The sequence below is a fragment of the Octopus sinensis genome, linkage group LG28 (assembly GCF_006345805.1).
Source record: "Octopus sinensis linkage group LG28, ASM634580v1, whole genome shotgun sequence".
Classification (NCBI taxonomy): Eukaryota; Metazoa; Mollusca; class Cephalopoda; order Octopoda; family Octopodidae; genus Octopus; species Octopus sinensis.
The window spans coordinates 4,779,518-4,797,762 of NC_043024.1; the positions used below are offsets into that span (position 1 = coordinate 4,779,518).

General features: G+C 37.4%; 1 protein-coding gene and 1 pseudogene across 5 annotated transcripts in view; both read right to left on the reverse strand.

Annotated features, from left to right (window-relative positions):
- Positions 1-18,245, reverse strand: part of LOC115225621 — a 46,346-nt pseudogene that overhangs the window by 8,296 nt on the left and 19,805 nt on the right.
- The window catches only part of LOC115225714 (zinc finger protein OZF-like), a 32,229-nt gene continuing 19,846 nt past the window's right edge, over positions 5,863-18,245 (reverse strand). The window contains exons 1-4 of one of the 5 annotated variants that reach the window (XM_036514718.1): positions 17,092-17,610; positions 15,260-15,552; positions 14,232-15,033; positions 5,863-6,621 (exon numbers count right to left, since the gene is read on the reverse strand). In XM_036514718.1, the coding sequence (XP_036370611.1) occupies positions 14,253-15,033; positions 15,260-15,477 (999 nt within the window). In that variant the 5' untranslated portion in view covers positions 15,478-15,552; positions 17,092-17,610 and the 3' untranslated portion in view covers positions 5,863-6,621; positions 14,232-14,252. Of the gene's footprint in view, positions 6,622-13,798; positions 14,210-14,231; positions 15,553-17,091; positions 17,611-18,245 lie in introns of those variants that run through there. The other 4 variants (XM_029796636.2, XM_036514717.1, XM_036514716.1 and 1 more) reach the window with 4 other exon arrangements.

Consider the following 18,245-nt stretch of genomic DNA (forward strand, 5'->3'; position numbering starts at 1 on the left):
CTTCTCCCAGGGCAGCAGTACTGTCATCGCCATGATATCATTGCAAGGGTTTTCAGGCAGAAACTGGCTAAGCTCATTCATTTAATAAAAAAAAGGGCAGGTTTTTGGACCTGTTAACTGCCACATGTATACTGTTGAGTGGCAGAAAAGAGGGTTGCCACACGCGCACATTTTGCTTTGGTTGGTCAACAAAATAGACCCAACAGTTCTTGATGATCTCATTGCAGCAGAAATTCCGACCCAACTGTTGACCGGCAGCTGTACAACATTGTGAAGGCACACATGGTACACGGTCCGTGCGGTCCTGGTTTTCAAAAGTTCTCCTCATGCCACAAAGACCACGTGTGCACTAAACGGTACCCAAAGAGGTTCGTGGACGAGACCCAGACCGGCCGCGACGGATACCCACTGTAGAGAAGAAGGCACCCTGACAATGGTGGATTCACTATAACGTTACGGGGTCATCAAGTGGATAATAGGTGGGTAGTAATGTACTGTCCATTTCTGATGAAAACTTTTAACGCTCACATAAATGTGAAGTTCTGTCATTCAGTCAAGTCTATAAAGTATATATGTAAATATGTTAACAAGGGTTCTGACGCTGCCATGTTTGGCCTTCAAAAGGACAATAGCATGGACGAGGTGTCACAGTACTAGGCAGGTCGGTACATAAGCAGTGGTGAAGCTTTTTGGCGGATATTCGGGTTTCCACTTCACCAAAGGCACCCCGCCATCATACAACTAGCGGTTCATTTGGAAAATGGCCAGTGAACTTACTTTACTGAACAGACTGCAGCTGATTTGGGGCAAATCCAAAACAAACAACTTTGACCGGTTTCTTTAGGCTTTGCCAACTTGACACATTTGCTAAAACACTTTTATACCCTCAGGTCCCGTCCTACTACGTGTGGTCAAACACAATTGGGTGCGTAGGAAGTCGGGTCAGGATGTTGAAGACATCCTGGTGTCAAGTTTAACAGTTGTCTAGGAAGAGTCTACACTGTACCTCCAAACCAACATGAGTGTTTTCACCTGCGCCTTCTCCTCCATGAGGTTTTAGGCACACAAAGTTTTCAAGACATCAGAACTGTTGATGGTGTATTATGTGATACTTTCCGCGAAGCCTGTTTTCGGCGTCGACTTTCGGAGGATGATTCACAATGGGGCGCCACTATGGCGAAGGGTGTTTCATTAAAATCTCCTAAAAAAATCAGATCGCTTTTCGCTATTCTATTACTATGGTGTGACTTGGCTAATCCCGCCTCTTTATGGCTTACCTACAAAGATTATATGTCTGAAGATTTTCTGCGTCACGCTCAATCGCTACATCCATCAATGGAGGTCGGGTACACTGACCTCATTTACAACAGGGCACTGCTTGAAATCGAAGATACTGTACTTGATATGGGCGGTAGTGCCTTGCCGGTCTATGGCCTACCTTCAACAAACCGGGAAGGCACAAACACTCTGTCTTCACATTTGCTGCGTGAGACATGTTTTAATGTTGACGAGCTTGCCGAGTACATAGCCGACAATGAGCCAAAGCTCCTTCCAGAACAGAAGGTCGGGCCAAAGCTGGGGGGATTTTTTTCCTGGACGCTCCTGGGGACACTGGGAAAACTTTTGTCAACAAATTAATATTGGCTGAGATTAGGCGAACACAAGGCATTGCCCTAGCTGTGGCATCATCTGGAATTGCGGCTACTTTGTTGCCAGGCGGCAGAACAGCTCACTCTACTTTCAAGCTCCCGCTTGACTTAGCGAAGACTGAGACACCAACTTGCAACATCAGTAACAGCTCCGATCAGGCAGAAGTCTTCAGACGATGCAAGCTTATCGTTTGGGATGAATGCACGATGGCCCACAGAGGTGCTCTTGAGGCACTAGATAGATCTCTCAGAGACATCAAACACTCTTCAGCTCCCATGGGAGGCATAACACTTCTTCTTTCAGGGGACTTCCGACAAACACTTCCCGTTATTCCCAAAGGGACTAGAGCTGATGTAGTAAGTGCGTGTCTTAAGTCATCCACATTGTGGCCACTGGTGAAGACTCTCAAACTTCACACCAATATGCGTGCTCATATGCGACGTGATATATCTTCAGCAGCATTTTCTCACACTCTCCTTGCACTTGGCGAAGGCAAAATACCAGGGGATGAAAATGGTAATATTGCCATCGATTCCATTTGTACCATTGTTAAAACGCCTTCTGATCTCAGAGATGCAGTGTTCCCAGATCTACAAGCTAATTATCAGAATATGGATTGGATTGGCCAAAGGGCTATTCTGGCCCCGAGGAATAAAACTGTTCACCATATTAATGATGAAATGCTAAAACTCATTCCTGGGGATGTCTATGTATATAAGTCTATCGATACAACTCCTGACCCAGAGGACGTCACCAATTATCCAATAGAGGTACACAATTCCTTTGAGCCCCCCGGACTACCACCACACATTCTCAAACTTAAAGTTGGTGCCCCTATAATGCTCATTAGAAATTTGGTTCCCCCAAAACAATGTAATGGCACACGTTTGATCGTTAAGTCCTTATCTCCCAATCTGATTGAGGCCACCATTATCACAGGGTGCGGTCGAGGCAACGTTGTGCTCATACCTAGGATGCATCTTTTCCCATCAGGAGCAGACCTACCTTTCATATTTCGGAGGTCCCAGTTCCCAGTAAGGCCATGTTTCGCAATGTCAATTAAAAAAGTGCAGGGTCAAACACTGTCTGTGGCGGGAATACATTTGGGAGAGCCATGTTTCTCTCATGGTCAGCTTTATGTTGGCTGCTTGCGTGTCGGCAGCAACAGTGATGCTTTCGCATTCGTTCCACAACGAAAAACAAAAGACATTGTGTACAAGGAGGTTTTATAGGATTACTACGTTTCATCATTTTCGAACACGTTAGTATTTCACTTACATACGACTCTCTTTTATGATGGCATTTACATTTTTAGGCGTTTCATGATATTAATTCACACTTAACCAACACCTGTCCTTCGCACACCTCTATTTCTATCCATTCATCATCAAACCACCAGCCTCATCTTCTATATCCAACGTACATGACACATCTACCACCTACATCTACACTCTCACTGTTAAAGTTTACATAAGCGACAACACGATCGCAACATACACTTTGGAAACTAAGCAACAGATCATTTTATACAACAACAAATTTAATCAAAACGCCCATCAATGAAAACATCTCCACCACTGTGTTGTGATTCATCTAATCAGCACCACAACAGTCTTGCCGGTCTGACATATGGTGAGTAGATGCTATTGTTCTATATTTTATAAATTATCCATATTTACTTACCCATGCTTCATTCCCCTCTTGTCTACATAGGAAATCCACTCTCTTTTAACACAGCATGAAGTTTTGTAACAGCACATCCGCTGCTGTTCGTGCAAAACGAAGAGACCCTATTCACCTGCGAACGTTTTACATCGCCTTCCGTGACTATCAAATTCTTACAATTATGAGAACAATAACATGGCTCTTTTCAAGGCAACCTCGCATTCAATTCTTACACCATTCTACGAGGGGGTAGGAACCCTTTACACGGCTTTCTATACACTTACAAATACATTCATTCGCCGTAAACTTATATCAATATTTGTCTGAATAATCATCATAATTCAGTGCAATCATTAACAGTACTTTCAAGCAATTCAGCCCCGAGCAATGCCGGGCAATTCTGCTAGTTATTAATATTTTTTATTGAATTTTGTATTTATATTTGTGTAACATCGTCTGTTTTTCCGTCCTTATTTTCGTATACATTCCATGCTTTCTTCCAAGAAATCTGATGCTCTTAGCTTAGTTTTTCCTTCGGGCTGGCCAGATTGGAGCAATTTCAAGATTAATCAGCCGAAATTGCGAGGATGATCTGGTTCTTTACTGGGGATAGAAAGCTTCGAATGACCCGTCCTTTCTTTTTCATAAAGGACCCGTTTGTACTTTGGTGTGAAATAATTTTTTCCACACGTTTTTTTGAGTGCATTCAAAGATGCTCAGTCCAAACCCACAACCCGCCACATTCTTCCGGAAAAGAAAGGGGGAGGGTGGTGGGGGACCTTGGAGTTTCCCACCAACAGAGTTTTGTTTTCTGGGTTATTTTACATGCTTTCAATGTATGTGACATTGAAATTACACGTAAACGGCTCCTTTCCTTAGAAAAAGAAAGATTCGGCCACTATTTCTTGCATGCCCTGCTACCACCTAACTGCTATTTTGAGTCCTTTATCGTAAATAGCTGTTGTATGGTAACAGGGCATGCTAGAAATAGCAACCGAATCTTTGTAGATGAGATACATTGAATGCACTTGAAAAAAAACTATGGAAAGAATTTATTTCAGTGAGGTTATGAAGAGGTCTTTCACGAAATATTTACAGTATTTCTGAAGCCATCTTCACTTTAAAATATTTTTTAAATATGCCAAAACAATTTTCGTAATGGTATTCAATTGAAAATAATAAAAAAATAAATAAAATTACCTGTTTAAAGAAAGCTAAAATATAAATAAAAAAAAGCAAAAATAGAAACATTTCCTGTAAAAACAACTTGTTTTGTTGGCAAGTTAGTCATAATGTGTCTACCGAAAGGCTAGAAATTCTTCCTTTTCAGGGTTAAGTTATTTTTGGTGTATTTTTTCAATATGCACTGTTTTGGGTATTTATACCCCGCAAAACTCCTAATATCTCAAGAACCAATTGTCCAATTAATGCGAAACTTGTTTTATTCCGTTTGTATTCACATTTTAGGAAAGTCTTAATTCTTAGTATTTTCCCCATTATGTGCCATTTTGGCTATGTAACATTGGAAGCAAGATTGAAGTTCATTTTTAATGTAATATATGTTTGTGTGTGTGTGTGTATAGGTCTGCCTACTTACAACTGCAATACAAGTATTTAGTTGTGAATAAACCATTATACTTGGCACTTGTTGGCCAGGAGAAAGTCTTTGATAGAATTCCTCAGTTGGCCACACACCAAGGTTCAACAGAACCTACTGAAGCAAGCCAACGTGCTTCTGGCATTATCACAGGCAAGAGCAAGAAGTCGACATTAAAGTTCGTACTGTTTTCAAATTTTGGCACAAGGCCAGCAATTCCACTGGTGCGTGTGTGTGTTAAGTTAAATATGTCGATTCCGTTGCTTATTTCCATCAACCCCCAAAAGGAGGAAAGACAAAGTCCACCTTGGCAGAATTTCAATGCAAATGTCATGTCAGAAGAACCAGCTTGCAACTGTGTCTCTTGTGAATCCATAGTTTAGGCTAAATTAATCCTTAGAAACAAATATCAATCTCTTAAGTGAGAAGACGATAAATAATTGCACAGAAGTGCAAGTGTTGAGTGATGGTCTCTACAAAAAAAAGAAATTCTTTTTCACTATCAACACACCACCACCACCATCATCATCTATCTCTGTTTCTGTGCCTTTCTTTAATATCAACATCAGAACATCACCCTTCTGCTAAGATTATATTTCTAACTCTTCTCTATATCACAACCTTCAGCTAGCTTTTTTAACCATAAAATAACTATTACATTCCCCCTCATCACATGTCATGCTTGCTTCTTTCTTAGTCTTTTTGTGTCTCCCTTTTCTTTCTTTCTCTATTTGCCTCACTCTTTGTCTGATCATCTTATCTCTCTCTACCCCCCTTTTCTCTAATAACATGAAAGTGTTACTGACGAGCTAAGTAACAGAACGAGAAGCAGAATTATTATAAGATCACCTTACTCTATTTCTCCCTCCCTTCTCTCCACTACTGTCCCCACCCCTCATTTATTCCACTAATCTAATGAAAGCATAACAGCTGTACAAACAGGCTGGTTATTATATATATACATAAATATTATTTTTGTCTGAGGTTTGGATAATATTTTTTGCAGAGTAATTACATATCACATAAGGAGACTGGAAAACAGTTTGATAGTATTTATTCAGCATTACATGTGTTTCATTACCTAATAGGAATTACAAACTTTTAGACAATGAGAAAACATGTAAAATATCTCCTATAAGAAATTCTTCATACATACATATATACATGTGTGTGAGTATGCACAAGTGAGTGTACCCTTGTCCAGATATTATGTGATGTCCGTAAATGGCTATCATGACTGTCATACTTGTGCAGTTGTTCATTTCCAGTCCTCTGCGTAAAATAAGTCTCACCAGGGAATATACTTCCTTGCTTGGGAACAGATGAAGATTGGTCATAAGAAAGGTACCCAGATGTAGAAAATCTCCATCAATGAATTCTATTTGATCCACAGAAGCATGAACAGGAGAATTTTAAATGATGAGGATCATCATCATCGTGGTTCCTCTTCTGTATGAATGCATTTACATTTCAATAATTGATCCATTTTCATAGATTGATTTAGCATGAATAGCTTAGGTTAGTTATATCTTCATATTAATAGGACTGTGTACAAACAACTCACCATTTTGAAAGAATGATTCAGGTTTAACATCACAGTGATATGTTTTCCTTCCTCTGTCAATGCTCTTTTGATTCAATAATGGATGATTTCATGTCAAAGATTTACTATAGATGTCACATTCATATAGTTTCTATATTCTGTGGATGTCTTTATGACATATGTCCTTTGTCCTTCTGAGGAAATGTTATACAACAAATATCACTGTGTTATGGACCCACTTCATAAGGAAAGACTTCTGTTTAAATCAGAAATGATTTTGTGTAAATGATTTGCCACAGATATCAATGTGAATTGATTTTTCTTGAGTGTGAATGCATTTGTGTATAGTTAAGTGACTGTTTCCAGAGAACGTCTTACCACAGATATCACAGGTATATGGTTTCTACCCAGAATGAATACGTTTGTGTTGAGTTAAGCTACTGCTATGAGAGAATGATTTACCACAGATATCACAGGAATATGGTTTCTCTCCTGTATGAATACGTATGTGTTTCGTTAAGCTACTGCTATGAGAGAATGATTTACCACAGATATCACAGGAATATGGTTTCTCCCCTGTATGAATACGTATGTGTTTAGGTAAGCTACTGCCATCAGAGAATGATTTACCACAGATACTACAGTGATATGGTTTCTCCCCTGTATGAATACGCTTGTGTTTGGTTAAGCTACTGACATCAGAGAATGATTTACCACAGATATCACAGTGATATGGTTTCTCCCCTGTATGAATACGTTTGTGATGAGCAAAGCTACTCCTGTCAGACAATGATTTACCACAGATAGTACAGTGATATGGTTTCTCCCCATTATGAATTTGTTTGTGTTGATTGAATTTACTTTCTTCTAAGAATGACTCTTTGCAGATGTCACAGTCATATGATGATTTTCCTAATTCTTCCGACATCTCTTCAAGAGAAATAAAATCGATCCTTCAAGTTGTACAGATCAACAACTTTTCAATAATATTTCATGTGATTTTCTGAAAGAATAGAAAAAAATAATATAAGACATAAAGTATGTTTAAAAGGCAGATATTCAAAAGTGCAAATTTACGACATTTCTGTTTTCATAAATTGTAGAAGTAATTCTTTATCTGAACTGATGAGTAAAAAATTTAGCATAACATGGTATACACTGAAAACCACATCATTGGTAACTTATAAGCCAAGGTGATGGGTCAGAGCCAATACAAATTTCAATTTGTAGGTGATACAAAAATTTATTTCAATGAAAAGACAAAACCGTTTTCACTATGCACTCACCACCACATCTGTCTGTGTGTATTATTTTTGTGGGAGGTTTGGATAATATATTTTGCAAGGTAATTACATATCACATGATGAGACTGGAGAAAAGTTTGATATTATTTATTCAGCATTACATATGTTTCATTTCCTAATAGGTATTACAAACATTTATAAGTAGATTAAAAATGTAAAAGATTTCCTATAAAAAAATCTTCGAACATACATATGTGTGTGTATGTACCCTTGTCCAGATAGCATGTGATGCTCGTAAATGGTCATAATGAGTGTCATACAGATACAGTCCAATTCCAGTCTTCTGAGTCAAATATATCTCAGCATGGAAAATATGTCCTTGCCTAGAAACAGGTGAGGATTGGTGAAAGGAAAGGCATCCAGCTGAAGAAAATCTCCATCAATGAATTCCATCTCATCCATTGAAGCATGGAAAAGTGAATGTTAAATGATGAGGATCATCATCATGATCATAGTTCGTCTTCTGTATGAATGCATTTACATTTCAATAATTGATCCATTTTCATTGATTGATTTAGCACAAATATCTTGAGGTATAGATATATCTTTCATATTAATAGGACTGTGTACAAACAATTCACCCTTTTGAAAGAATGATTAAGCATTAATATCAGTCAATGCTCTTTTGATTAGTTCATGAATGAGATGAAAGGAAAGATTTACTATAGATATCATATTCATAATATACTTTCCTTCATGGGTAGAGATTTTCCTCGGGGAATGTTATACAAGAAATATCACTGTGCTACGGATCCTTTGCATAACGAATGCACTTGTGTTTAATTAAGTGATGTTTTTGTGAGAATGATTTACTGCAGATATCACAATGATATGGCTTTACACCAGTATGAATAAGTTTGTGTGTCATTAAAAGACCCTTTTCAGAGAATGATTTGCCACAGACATCGCAATCATATGGTTGCTCACCTGTATGAATACGTTTGTGTGTAGCTAAGTTACCTGCCTGACTGAATGATTTACCACAGGTATCACAGCGATATGGTTGTTCACCTGTATGAATGCGTTTGTGTCTAGTTAAATTACCTGTCTGACTGAATGATTTGCCACAGATATCACAGTGATATGGCTTCTCCCCTAAATGAATTAGTTTGTGTGTAGTTAATCTACTGCCAGCAGAAAATGATTTACCACAGGTATCACAGTGGTATTTTTTGTCACCTGTATGGATTTGTTTGTGAATATCTAAGCTATAACTACGAGAGAATGATTCACCACAGATATCACAGGGATATGGTTTCTCCCCTGTATGAATACGTTTGTGTTTAGTTAAGCCACTCTTTTCAGTGAAAGATTTACCACATATATCACAAGGAAATGGTTTCTCTCCAGTATGGATACGTTTATGACGAGTTAAGCTACTGCCAACAGAGAACGATTCACCACAGATATCACAGGTATAAGGTTTCTCTCCTGTATGGATACGTATATGTCGTATTAAGTGACTGTCATTAGTGAATGATTTACCACAGATACTACAGTGATATGGCTTCTCCCCTGTATGAATACGTTTGTGTTGAGTTAAGCTACAGTTTTCAGGGAAAGATTTACCACATACGTCACAAGGAAATGGTTTCTCTCCTGTATGAATACGTTTGTGCCGAGTTAAGCTACTGCCAGCAGAGAAGGATTCACCACAGATATCACAAGGATAAGGTCTCTCTCCTGTATGAGTACATTTGTGTTGAGCTAGGTGACCATCATTCGAGAATGATTTACCACAGATACTACAGTGATATGGTTTCTCCCCCGTATGAATACGTTTGTGAAGAGCAAAGCTACTCCTGTCAGACAATGATTTACCACAGACAGTACAGTGATATGGTTTCTCCCCTGTATGAATTTGTTTGTGTTGATTGAATTTACTTTCTTCTAAGAATGACTCTTTGCAGATGTCACAGTCATATGATGATTTTCTTAATTCTTCCGACATCTCTTCAAGAAAAATATAATCAATCCTTCAAGTTGTACAGATCAACAACTTTTCAATAATATTTCTCCTCTCACCAAAGTATACAGATGTTTTTCTTTTTGTTTTTATAGTTTATTCCAAACAAATATCACTTCTCTTATATTTCTTCTAAACGTGATCTTTGTCAATATTTAGAAGTGCTGCAAATACTCTTTGGAAATCTATCAAAGTATATTTGAAAGAGAAAATTATCTCTTGCACATTTCAGACACAGAAGTAAAGAAATGCTTTCTCTCTCAAAGGAAATATTTGACTGTAATTCAGCAATGTTTTATAGAAGCAGGATTATATGTTTGTAGAATATCTTTGCAGAGTCTTTCAAACATGATACATATTGATGATTCTATAAAAGTAAAAAATACTTTTTAGCCAATTTCATGTGATTTTTCTGAAAGAATAGAAAAAATAATATAAGACATCAAGTATGTTTAAAAGGCAGATATTCAAAGTGCAAATTTACAACATTTCTGTTTTCATAAATTATAGAAGCAATCCTTTATCTGAACTATTATATTTATCCCATCTATTTTCAAGAAGTTTATATCAGGGTGTAGACACATGTATTATAATAATATCTCCTGGACATTAATTCTGTCCTAGACACACACACATACCAATATATATGTCAATGACACTAGACATCGGATGGTTTCATCTGAAGGGTGGTTTGTCCAGTGTCTGAGTATGCTTGGGTCTAGTTAGGCAACTACTAACAGAGAATGATTTACCCCTGATGTCACAGTGATATGTTTTTGCCCTACCCCCAAATATACACGGCCTCGCTCGGTTGGGGTGCGAGTAAAAATTTTAATCAGCATCTTTTTTCCCTTTGCTTATATCCCAGCAATGGACTAGGCGTGTGTTACTTTGCCATTATCATGACATAAAATGACGGCATAACTACAGATCAGTACCCCATTCACTTTGTTGCCTCGTAACTTCCACGTAAATGGATGGTTTTTAATGACATTTTCAAGAAATCTCGTTTAGGTTAAGAATATATGGGGTTTATGTGTAAGAATTTTTCCGAGGGAGTGGGAAGTATAAAAATGTGAAACCACACTTAAAACCATTCTCAGTGACAGTTTGATTATTATTATAATGTCTATATATTTTAATGGACATAAAAATGTTTATAATGCTTCAAGTATGGAAAATTAAATTATTGGTGACTGATTTGAGTAAACTAAATTTCACAGGGCGATAGTTTTTAAACAACAGCGATCAGCCTTCATTTTATGTCGTGTCGATATTTTTTTTTATATCTTCTCTACTAATTTTTGGAGTAAAAGATTATATAAACGGATTTTTATATTTATTTTTGGTCAAATTAGGTACTTTCTAGTGTTTCAATTCAAAGCCCTTTCATTTCGTCTGTAAAAGATATTGCCTTTTCGTTTCAGTAACTCAAGTACACAATCGTACTTTTATACTTTCCCCACCTTTTGTTACAAATTACATCGTAATTATTAAAATAACAGCCTTACTTTCATATAATTTCTTCTTTGTTCGGTGAGATTCTTTCTTTTAACTTATTTAACACATGGAAACAAACAGATGTACGTAATATGATACTTAATACAATAGAAATGTCTTTATAATACTTACATAGTAATTGATATAAAGAGAGAGTCAACGAGTCAGAGTGGACTCTGACAGCTTCAAGAGAATTTCTTCCTTTTTCCAACGAACGTAACTTCATATTTTGCAGGTCCAAATAATCGTAAATGCTGTATCTGTTTGTTTAGACAGTTAATTACCAATCATTTGTATATATTTGATTGGATTTTCTCTTAAATATCAGTTGTCAAGTGGAACTGATCAAACAATCAAGGTGCGTCAGAAACAGGAGCAAGAATTAAAGAAAATTAGGAAGAGTTAACAAGGGGAACTAACTCTATTCTTTTAAGAATTTCGACTTTACTTTATAGATTTGATATTTTTTGAAAGCGTTTCTTTGAAAATTCTTCCTCATAAATCACCATTATTGTGGGTACTACTTACATAAAGATAGCACCCACATGTGAAAAGAGCCCTTTCTTTCCTGTACCAGAGCAGCCACCTGAGGAGGCCACTCTGGTCTGTCAATAAAAGTCGGGTCTATTAGTCCCCGACTGTCAAGGACATTTTCCGCATAATTATCAATGGCCCCTCCCCTTCGATAGAACACAAATTTTTCCACTCATTCATCGGGAGGGGCCTCAACTCCCTCGCTCGTTGGCACACATCCCACCGACGAAGTTTCCTTCTTCTCCCCCTCTGGTGGGAGAAAGGGGTCTCGGGGCACACCACCGCTGGCGATGCCGGGTTTTTCTTTTTTTTCACCTTCTTCACAGTAACAGGGTGGGGTTCCTCCGGCTTGTCCGTAGATCCCTCCTGCCACCTCGGGATCCATACAGCCACTCCTATCCCTGGATATTTCATGAAATTAATAGCAAACCTATTCGGTTATTTCTGAAAACTTTATCTAAAACCTTGAAAGTGTAGCCAGTGTTGCATCCGTATCAAAAGATAGTCACACATCTATTATTCATTGAAATATAATAATGACTCAATGCACTTCATATAGCTTATATATTTTATGCACAATTTTATACACTCAGCTCTCATAAAATAAATATTCACTCTTATTTTTCTATTTTCACCATAAACAAATAAAATTAAATTTTGAAATTGAAATGGTCAAATTTTTCTTCTAGAAAACAAAAATTGTATAGTAAAATATAGGAGTCACAATTTCATGTGAGTAAAAATTTAACATAACATGGCATACACTGAAAACCACATCATTGGTAACTTATAAGCCAAGGTGATGGGTCACAGCCAATCCACATTTCAATTTGTAGATGATACTACCACCACCACCATCTCTCTCTCTCCATCTTTCTTTAATCTTACCATCACAACATCACCAATCCGCTAAAATTATATTTTCAATTCTCCTCTATACCATGAGCTTCAACTGACTTTTATAAGCATAAACTAATTACTACATTCCCCTCATCACACATCCTACAAGCTTAATTCTGTCTTTCCTCTCCTTGTTTTTCTCTAGTCACATCAAAAGTGTTACTGACAGGCTAAGTAACATAATGACCAGCAGAATTAGTATAACATCACCTTTCTTTACATCTTCCCCCCATTTCTTCAAACCTCCCTCTCTCCCATGCTTATTCCACTATTCTGGTCAGCAGGGAAAACAGATGATGATAAGTGTGTAACAATTGAACAAACAAGCTCTTTATTATATATACATCTGTGTGTGTGTGTGTATTATTTTTGTGGGAGGGTTGGATATTACTTGCAGAGTAATTACATGTTAAATGAGGAGACCAGAGAAAAGTTTGATATTATTTATTCACCATTACATGTGTTTCATTTCCTAATAGGAATGACAAACATTTAGATGTAGATTAAAACTGTAAAAGATTTCCTATAAGAAATTCTTCAGACATACATATGTGTGAGTGTGTGTGTGTACCCTTGTCCAGATATTATGTGATGTTTGTAAAAGGCCATCATGACCGTCATACTTGTGCAGTTGTACACTTCCAGTCCACTGCGTAAAATATGTCTCACCAGGGAAAATATTTCCTTGCTTGGAAACAGGTGAAGATTGGTCACAAGAAAGGTACCCAGATGTAGAAAATCTCCATCAATGAATTCCATCTCATCCACAGAAGCATGAATAGGAGAATGTTAAATGATGAGGACCATCATCATCGTGGTTCCTCTTATGTATGAATCATCATCATCATCATCGTTTAACGTCCGTTCTCCATGCTAGCATGGGTTGGACGGTTTGACCGGGTATCTGGGAAGCCAGAAGGCTGCACCAGGCTCCGGTCTTATCTGGCAATGTTTCTACAGCTAGATGCCCTTCCTAACGCAAACCACTCCGTGAGTGTAGTGGGTACTTTTTACGTGCCACCTGCACTGGTGCCAGACGAGGCTGGCATCGGCCATGGTCGGATTGGTGCATTTTTAGTGCCACTTGCACGGAAGCCAGTCGAGGCGGCACTGGCTTCGGCCACAATTCGGATGGTGCTTTTTACGTGCCACCGACACGGAAGCCAGTCGGGGCGGCGCTGGCACCGGCCACAATTCGGCTAGTGCTTTTTATGTATCTCCAGTCCAGGGGTCCTGGCATCTGCCGGGTGCCTGTCAAAGGACTGGTTCAATTTCGATTGCGATTTCACTTGCCCCAACAGGTCTTCGCAAGCAAAGGGGAATTTACATTTCAATAATTGATTCATTTTCGTAGATTGATTTAGCACGAATAGCTTAGGTTACAGTTATATCTTTCATATTGATAGGACTGTGTACAAACAATTCACCATTTTGAAAGAATGATTCAGGTTTAACATCACAGTAATATGTTTTCCTTCCTCTGTCAATGCTCTTTTCATTCAATAATGGATGATTTCATGTCAAAGATTTACCATAGATGTCACATTCATATAGTTTCTGTACTCTGTGGATGTCTTTATAATATAGTTTCAATCATGTGTAGAGATTTTTCTGAGGTACAAGCTTGTCCTTCTGAAGGAATGTTATACAACAATTGCGTCCTTTGCATAACTTGTGTCTAATTAAGTGATGTTTTTGTGTGAATGATTTACTGCAGATATCACAATGATATGGTTTTAGCCCAGTATGAGTAAGTATGTGTGTACTTAAGATACCCTTTTTAGAAAACGACTTGCCACAGATATCGCAGTGATATGGTTGCTCACCTGTATGAACACGTTTGTGTGTCGTTAAGTTAGCTGTCTGACTGAATGATTTGCCACAGATATCACAGCGATATGGTTGCTCACCTATATGAATATGCTTGTGTCTGGTTAAGTAAACTGCCTGACTGAATGATTTGGCACAGATATCACAGTGGTATTCTTTGTCTCCTGTATGGATTTGTTTGTGAATATCTAAGCTATGAGAGAATGATTCACCAGAGATATCAGAGTGAAATGGTTTCTCACCTGTATGAATACGCTTGTGTTTAGTTAAGCCACTCTTTTCAGTGAAAGATTTACCACATATATCACAAGGAAATGGTTTCTCCCCTGTATGGATACGTTTGTGCTTAATTAAGCTACTGTCATCAGAAAATGATTTACTACAGATATCACAGGGATAAGGCTTCTCTCCTGTGTGAATACGTATGTATCGAATTAAGTGACTGTCGTGAGAGAAAGATTTACTACAGATACTACAGTGATATGGCTTCTCCCCTGTATGAATATGTTTGTGTTTGGTTAAGCCACTGTTTTCAGTGAAAGATTTTCTCTCCTGTATGAATACGCTTATGTTTAGTTAAGCTGCTGTCATCAGAAAATGATTTACCACAGATATTACAGGGATAAGGTCTTTCTCCTGTATGAGTACGTATGTGTCGAGTTAAGTGACTGTCATTGGAGAATGATTTACAACAGATATCACAGGAATATGGCTTCTCCCCTGTATGAATACGCCTGTGTTTAGTCAAGCCACTGTTTTCAGGGAAAGATTTACCACATATATCACAAGGAAATGGTTTCTCCCCTGTATGAATACGTTTGTGCCGAGTTAAGTGACTGCCATTTAAGAATGATTTACCACAGATATCACAAGTATATGGTTGTTCCCCTGAATGAATTTGTTTGTGTTGATTGAATTTACTTTCTTCTAAGAATGATTCTTTGAAGATGTCACAGTCATATGATGATATTCCTAATTCTTCCGACATCTCTTCAAGTAAAATTAAATCAATTCTTCAAGGTGTACAGATCAACAACTTTTCAATAATATTTCATGTGATTTTCTGAAAGAATAGAAAAAATAATATAAGACATCAAGTATGTTTAAAAGGCAGATATTCAAAAGTGCAAATTTACGACATTACTGTTTTCATAAATTGTAGAAGTAATTCTTTATGTGAAGTATTAAATTTATCCCATCTCTCTATTTTCAAGAGGTTTATATCACAGACATATCTATCGTAATAACACCTCCTGGACATTAATTCTGTCAAAAGTGCAAATTTACGACAATTCTGTTTTCATAAATTGTAGAAGTAATCCTTCATCTGAACTTTTAAACTTATCCCATCTCTCTATTTTCAAGAAGTTTATATCAGGGAGTAGACACATCTCTTATAATATCTCCTGGACATTAATTCTGTCCTAGACACACACACATACCAATATACATGTCAATGACACTAGATATCGGATGTTTTCATATGAAGGAGGTTTTCTCCAGTGTCTGAGTATGCTTGGGTCTAGTTAGGCAAATACTAACAGGGAATGATTCACCACTGATGTCAGTGATATGGCTTCTCCCCTCCATGAATTCTTGTGTGAGTAGTGAAGTTACCTCTTTGATAGAATGACTTACCACAGATATTACAGTGATCTGGTTTCTCCTCTAAATTAATACGTTTGTATTGCGTTAAGCTGATGCCACTGTAGCAGATTCCAAACTACCTTTCATTTGGCGAAGCTAAATCGCCCTTATATCAAACACTTTCTCCTCTGAAAAGGTAAAATTGTTTTTCTTAACCGAAAGGGTTTCTCCCCTGTTTTTCGAGTGCCAGAATCAGTCTGGAGAAAAGAAGGGCCAAAATGGGTCAAGAGTGTGTGCGTGTGTGTGGAGGGGAGTTTGTTGAAAAGAGTGAACAAACTCAAAGGTAACCCATGCTGTATGTAGTTACTTTGCATGCTAGAAATAGCAGGGATTTATGTTCTTTTTTAAAACGACATAATGACTCAATTAAGATGTTTCCACTTAATTAGGTTTTGTATTTCCTAATTATAAAAATGTGAAACCACACTTAAAACCATTCTCAGTGACATTTGATTATTATTATTATTATTATGTCTATATATTTTAATGGACATAAAAATGTTTAAAAATACTTCAAATATGGAAAATTAAATTATTGGTGACTGATTTGAGTAAAATAAATTTCACAGGGCGATAGTTTTTAAACAATAGTGATCATTTTATATGTCGAGTCGATATATCTTTTATATCTTCACTACTAATTTTCGAGTAACAGACTATATAAACGGGTTTTTATATTAATTTTTGGTCAAATTAGGTAGTTTCTAGTGTTTCAGTTCGTCTGTATACGATATTGCCTTTTCGTTTCAGTAATTCAAGTGCACATTCGTACTTTTATACATTCCCCATCTTTTCTTACAAATTACATCGTAATTATTAAAATAACAGCCTTACTTTCGTATAATTTCTTCTTTGTTTGGTGAGATTCTTTCTTTTAACTTATTCAACACATGGAAACAAACAGATGTACATAATATGATACTAAATACAATAGAAATGTTTGTATAATACTTACATAGTAATTGATATAAAGAGAGAGTCAACGAGTCAGAGCGGACACTGACAGCTTCAAGAGAATTTCTTCCTTTTTCCAACGAACGTTACTTCATATTTTTCGGCTCCACATAATCATAAATGCCGTATCTGTTTCTTTAGACTCTTAATTACCAATCATTTGTATATATTTGATTGGATTTTCTCTTAAATATCAGTTGTCAAGTGGAACTGATCAAACAATCAAGGTGCGTGAGAAACAGGAGGAAGAAGCAAAAGTAGGAAGAGTTAACAAGGGGAACTAACTCTTGTCTTGAAATATTAACGGCTTTACTGATATATATTTGAGTAGCAGTATAACCCGGCGTTGCTCGGTATTAAATTCGGATCATTAAGTGATGAAGCGCTTTACTTTAAACCAAAATAAGTGATAATAACATCACATTCGAGCGAAATCTGCTGAAATTGGCAAAAGTTTGGCTGAAAGTGGGATCGCAGGCAATTTGAATGGGAAATACCATAAGGAATCAGTTTATCGATTATTTCCACTCATCGTTTTTTTTTGAGAACTTAAAGCATTCAAAGATCCCATAAGTCCTAAGTAATGTTGGCATCGAGTTTGAGCAAAATATGTCAAAATCCTTAAAAGTTATGGTTGAAAATGGGGTGTAGCCAATTTTAGCAGAAATCCTATAAGGAATTAGTTTATCAATTCTTTATCCTCATTGAATGGAAAACCCCAAATCGATGCCTGCTACCGATGGCGTTTGTCCTTGGGATTTGTTGATGGAGATGGTGAAGCATGGTCTGACCAGAAACTGCAATCTGCAGAACTTCACCGGCATGTCTGACCGTGGGGGATAAAGCTGCATCCTTGAAATGAAAACATCTTCACCCCTCCTGCACCCTGTAACAATGGTGGCCTAAATCAAGTGGGGCGTCAGGGACTTGATTACTAAGCGGGTCCTGTTGCACTGTTTAGGCGGAAGTAAGTTTCTGATTAGCCTAATTGGGCATCCAACCCTTAGCCTAAGGACGTGAGGTGGAAACCCTGCTGGCTCCAATGAGTTGAGAATCTCGATAGGGTAAATGACAATGCCTTGGGGGTCAGACGTCAGGTCAATTGATTTGTAGATGTACTCCTCACCCGGAATTCGTCATATGAGCTGGTCATTG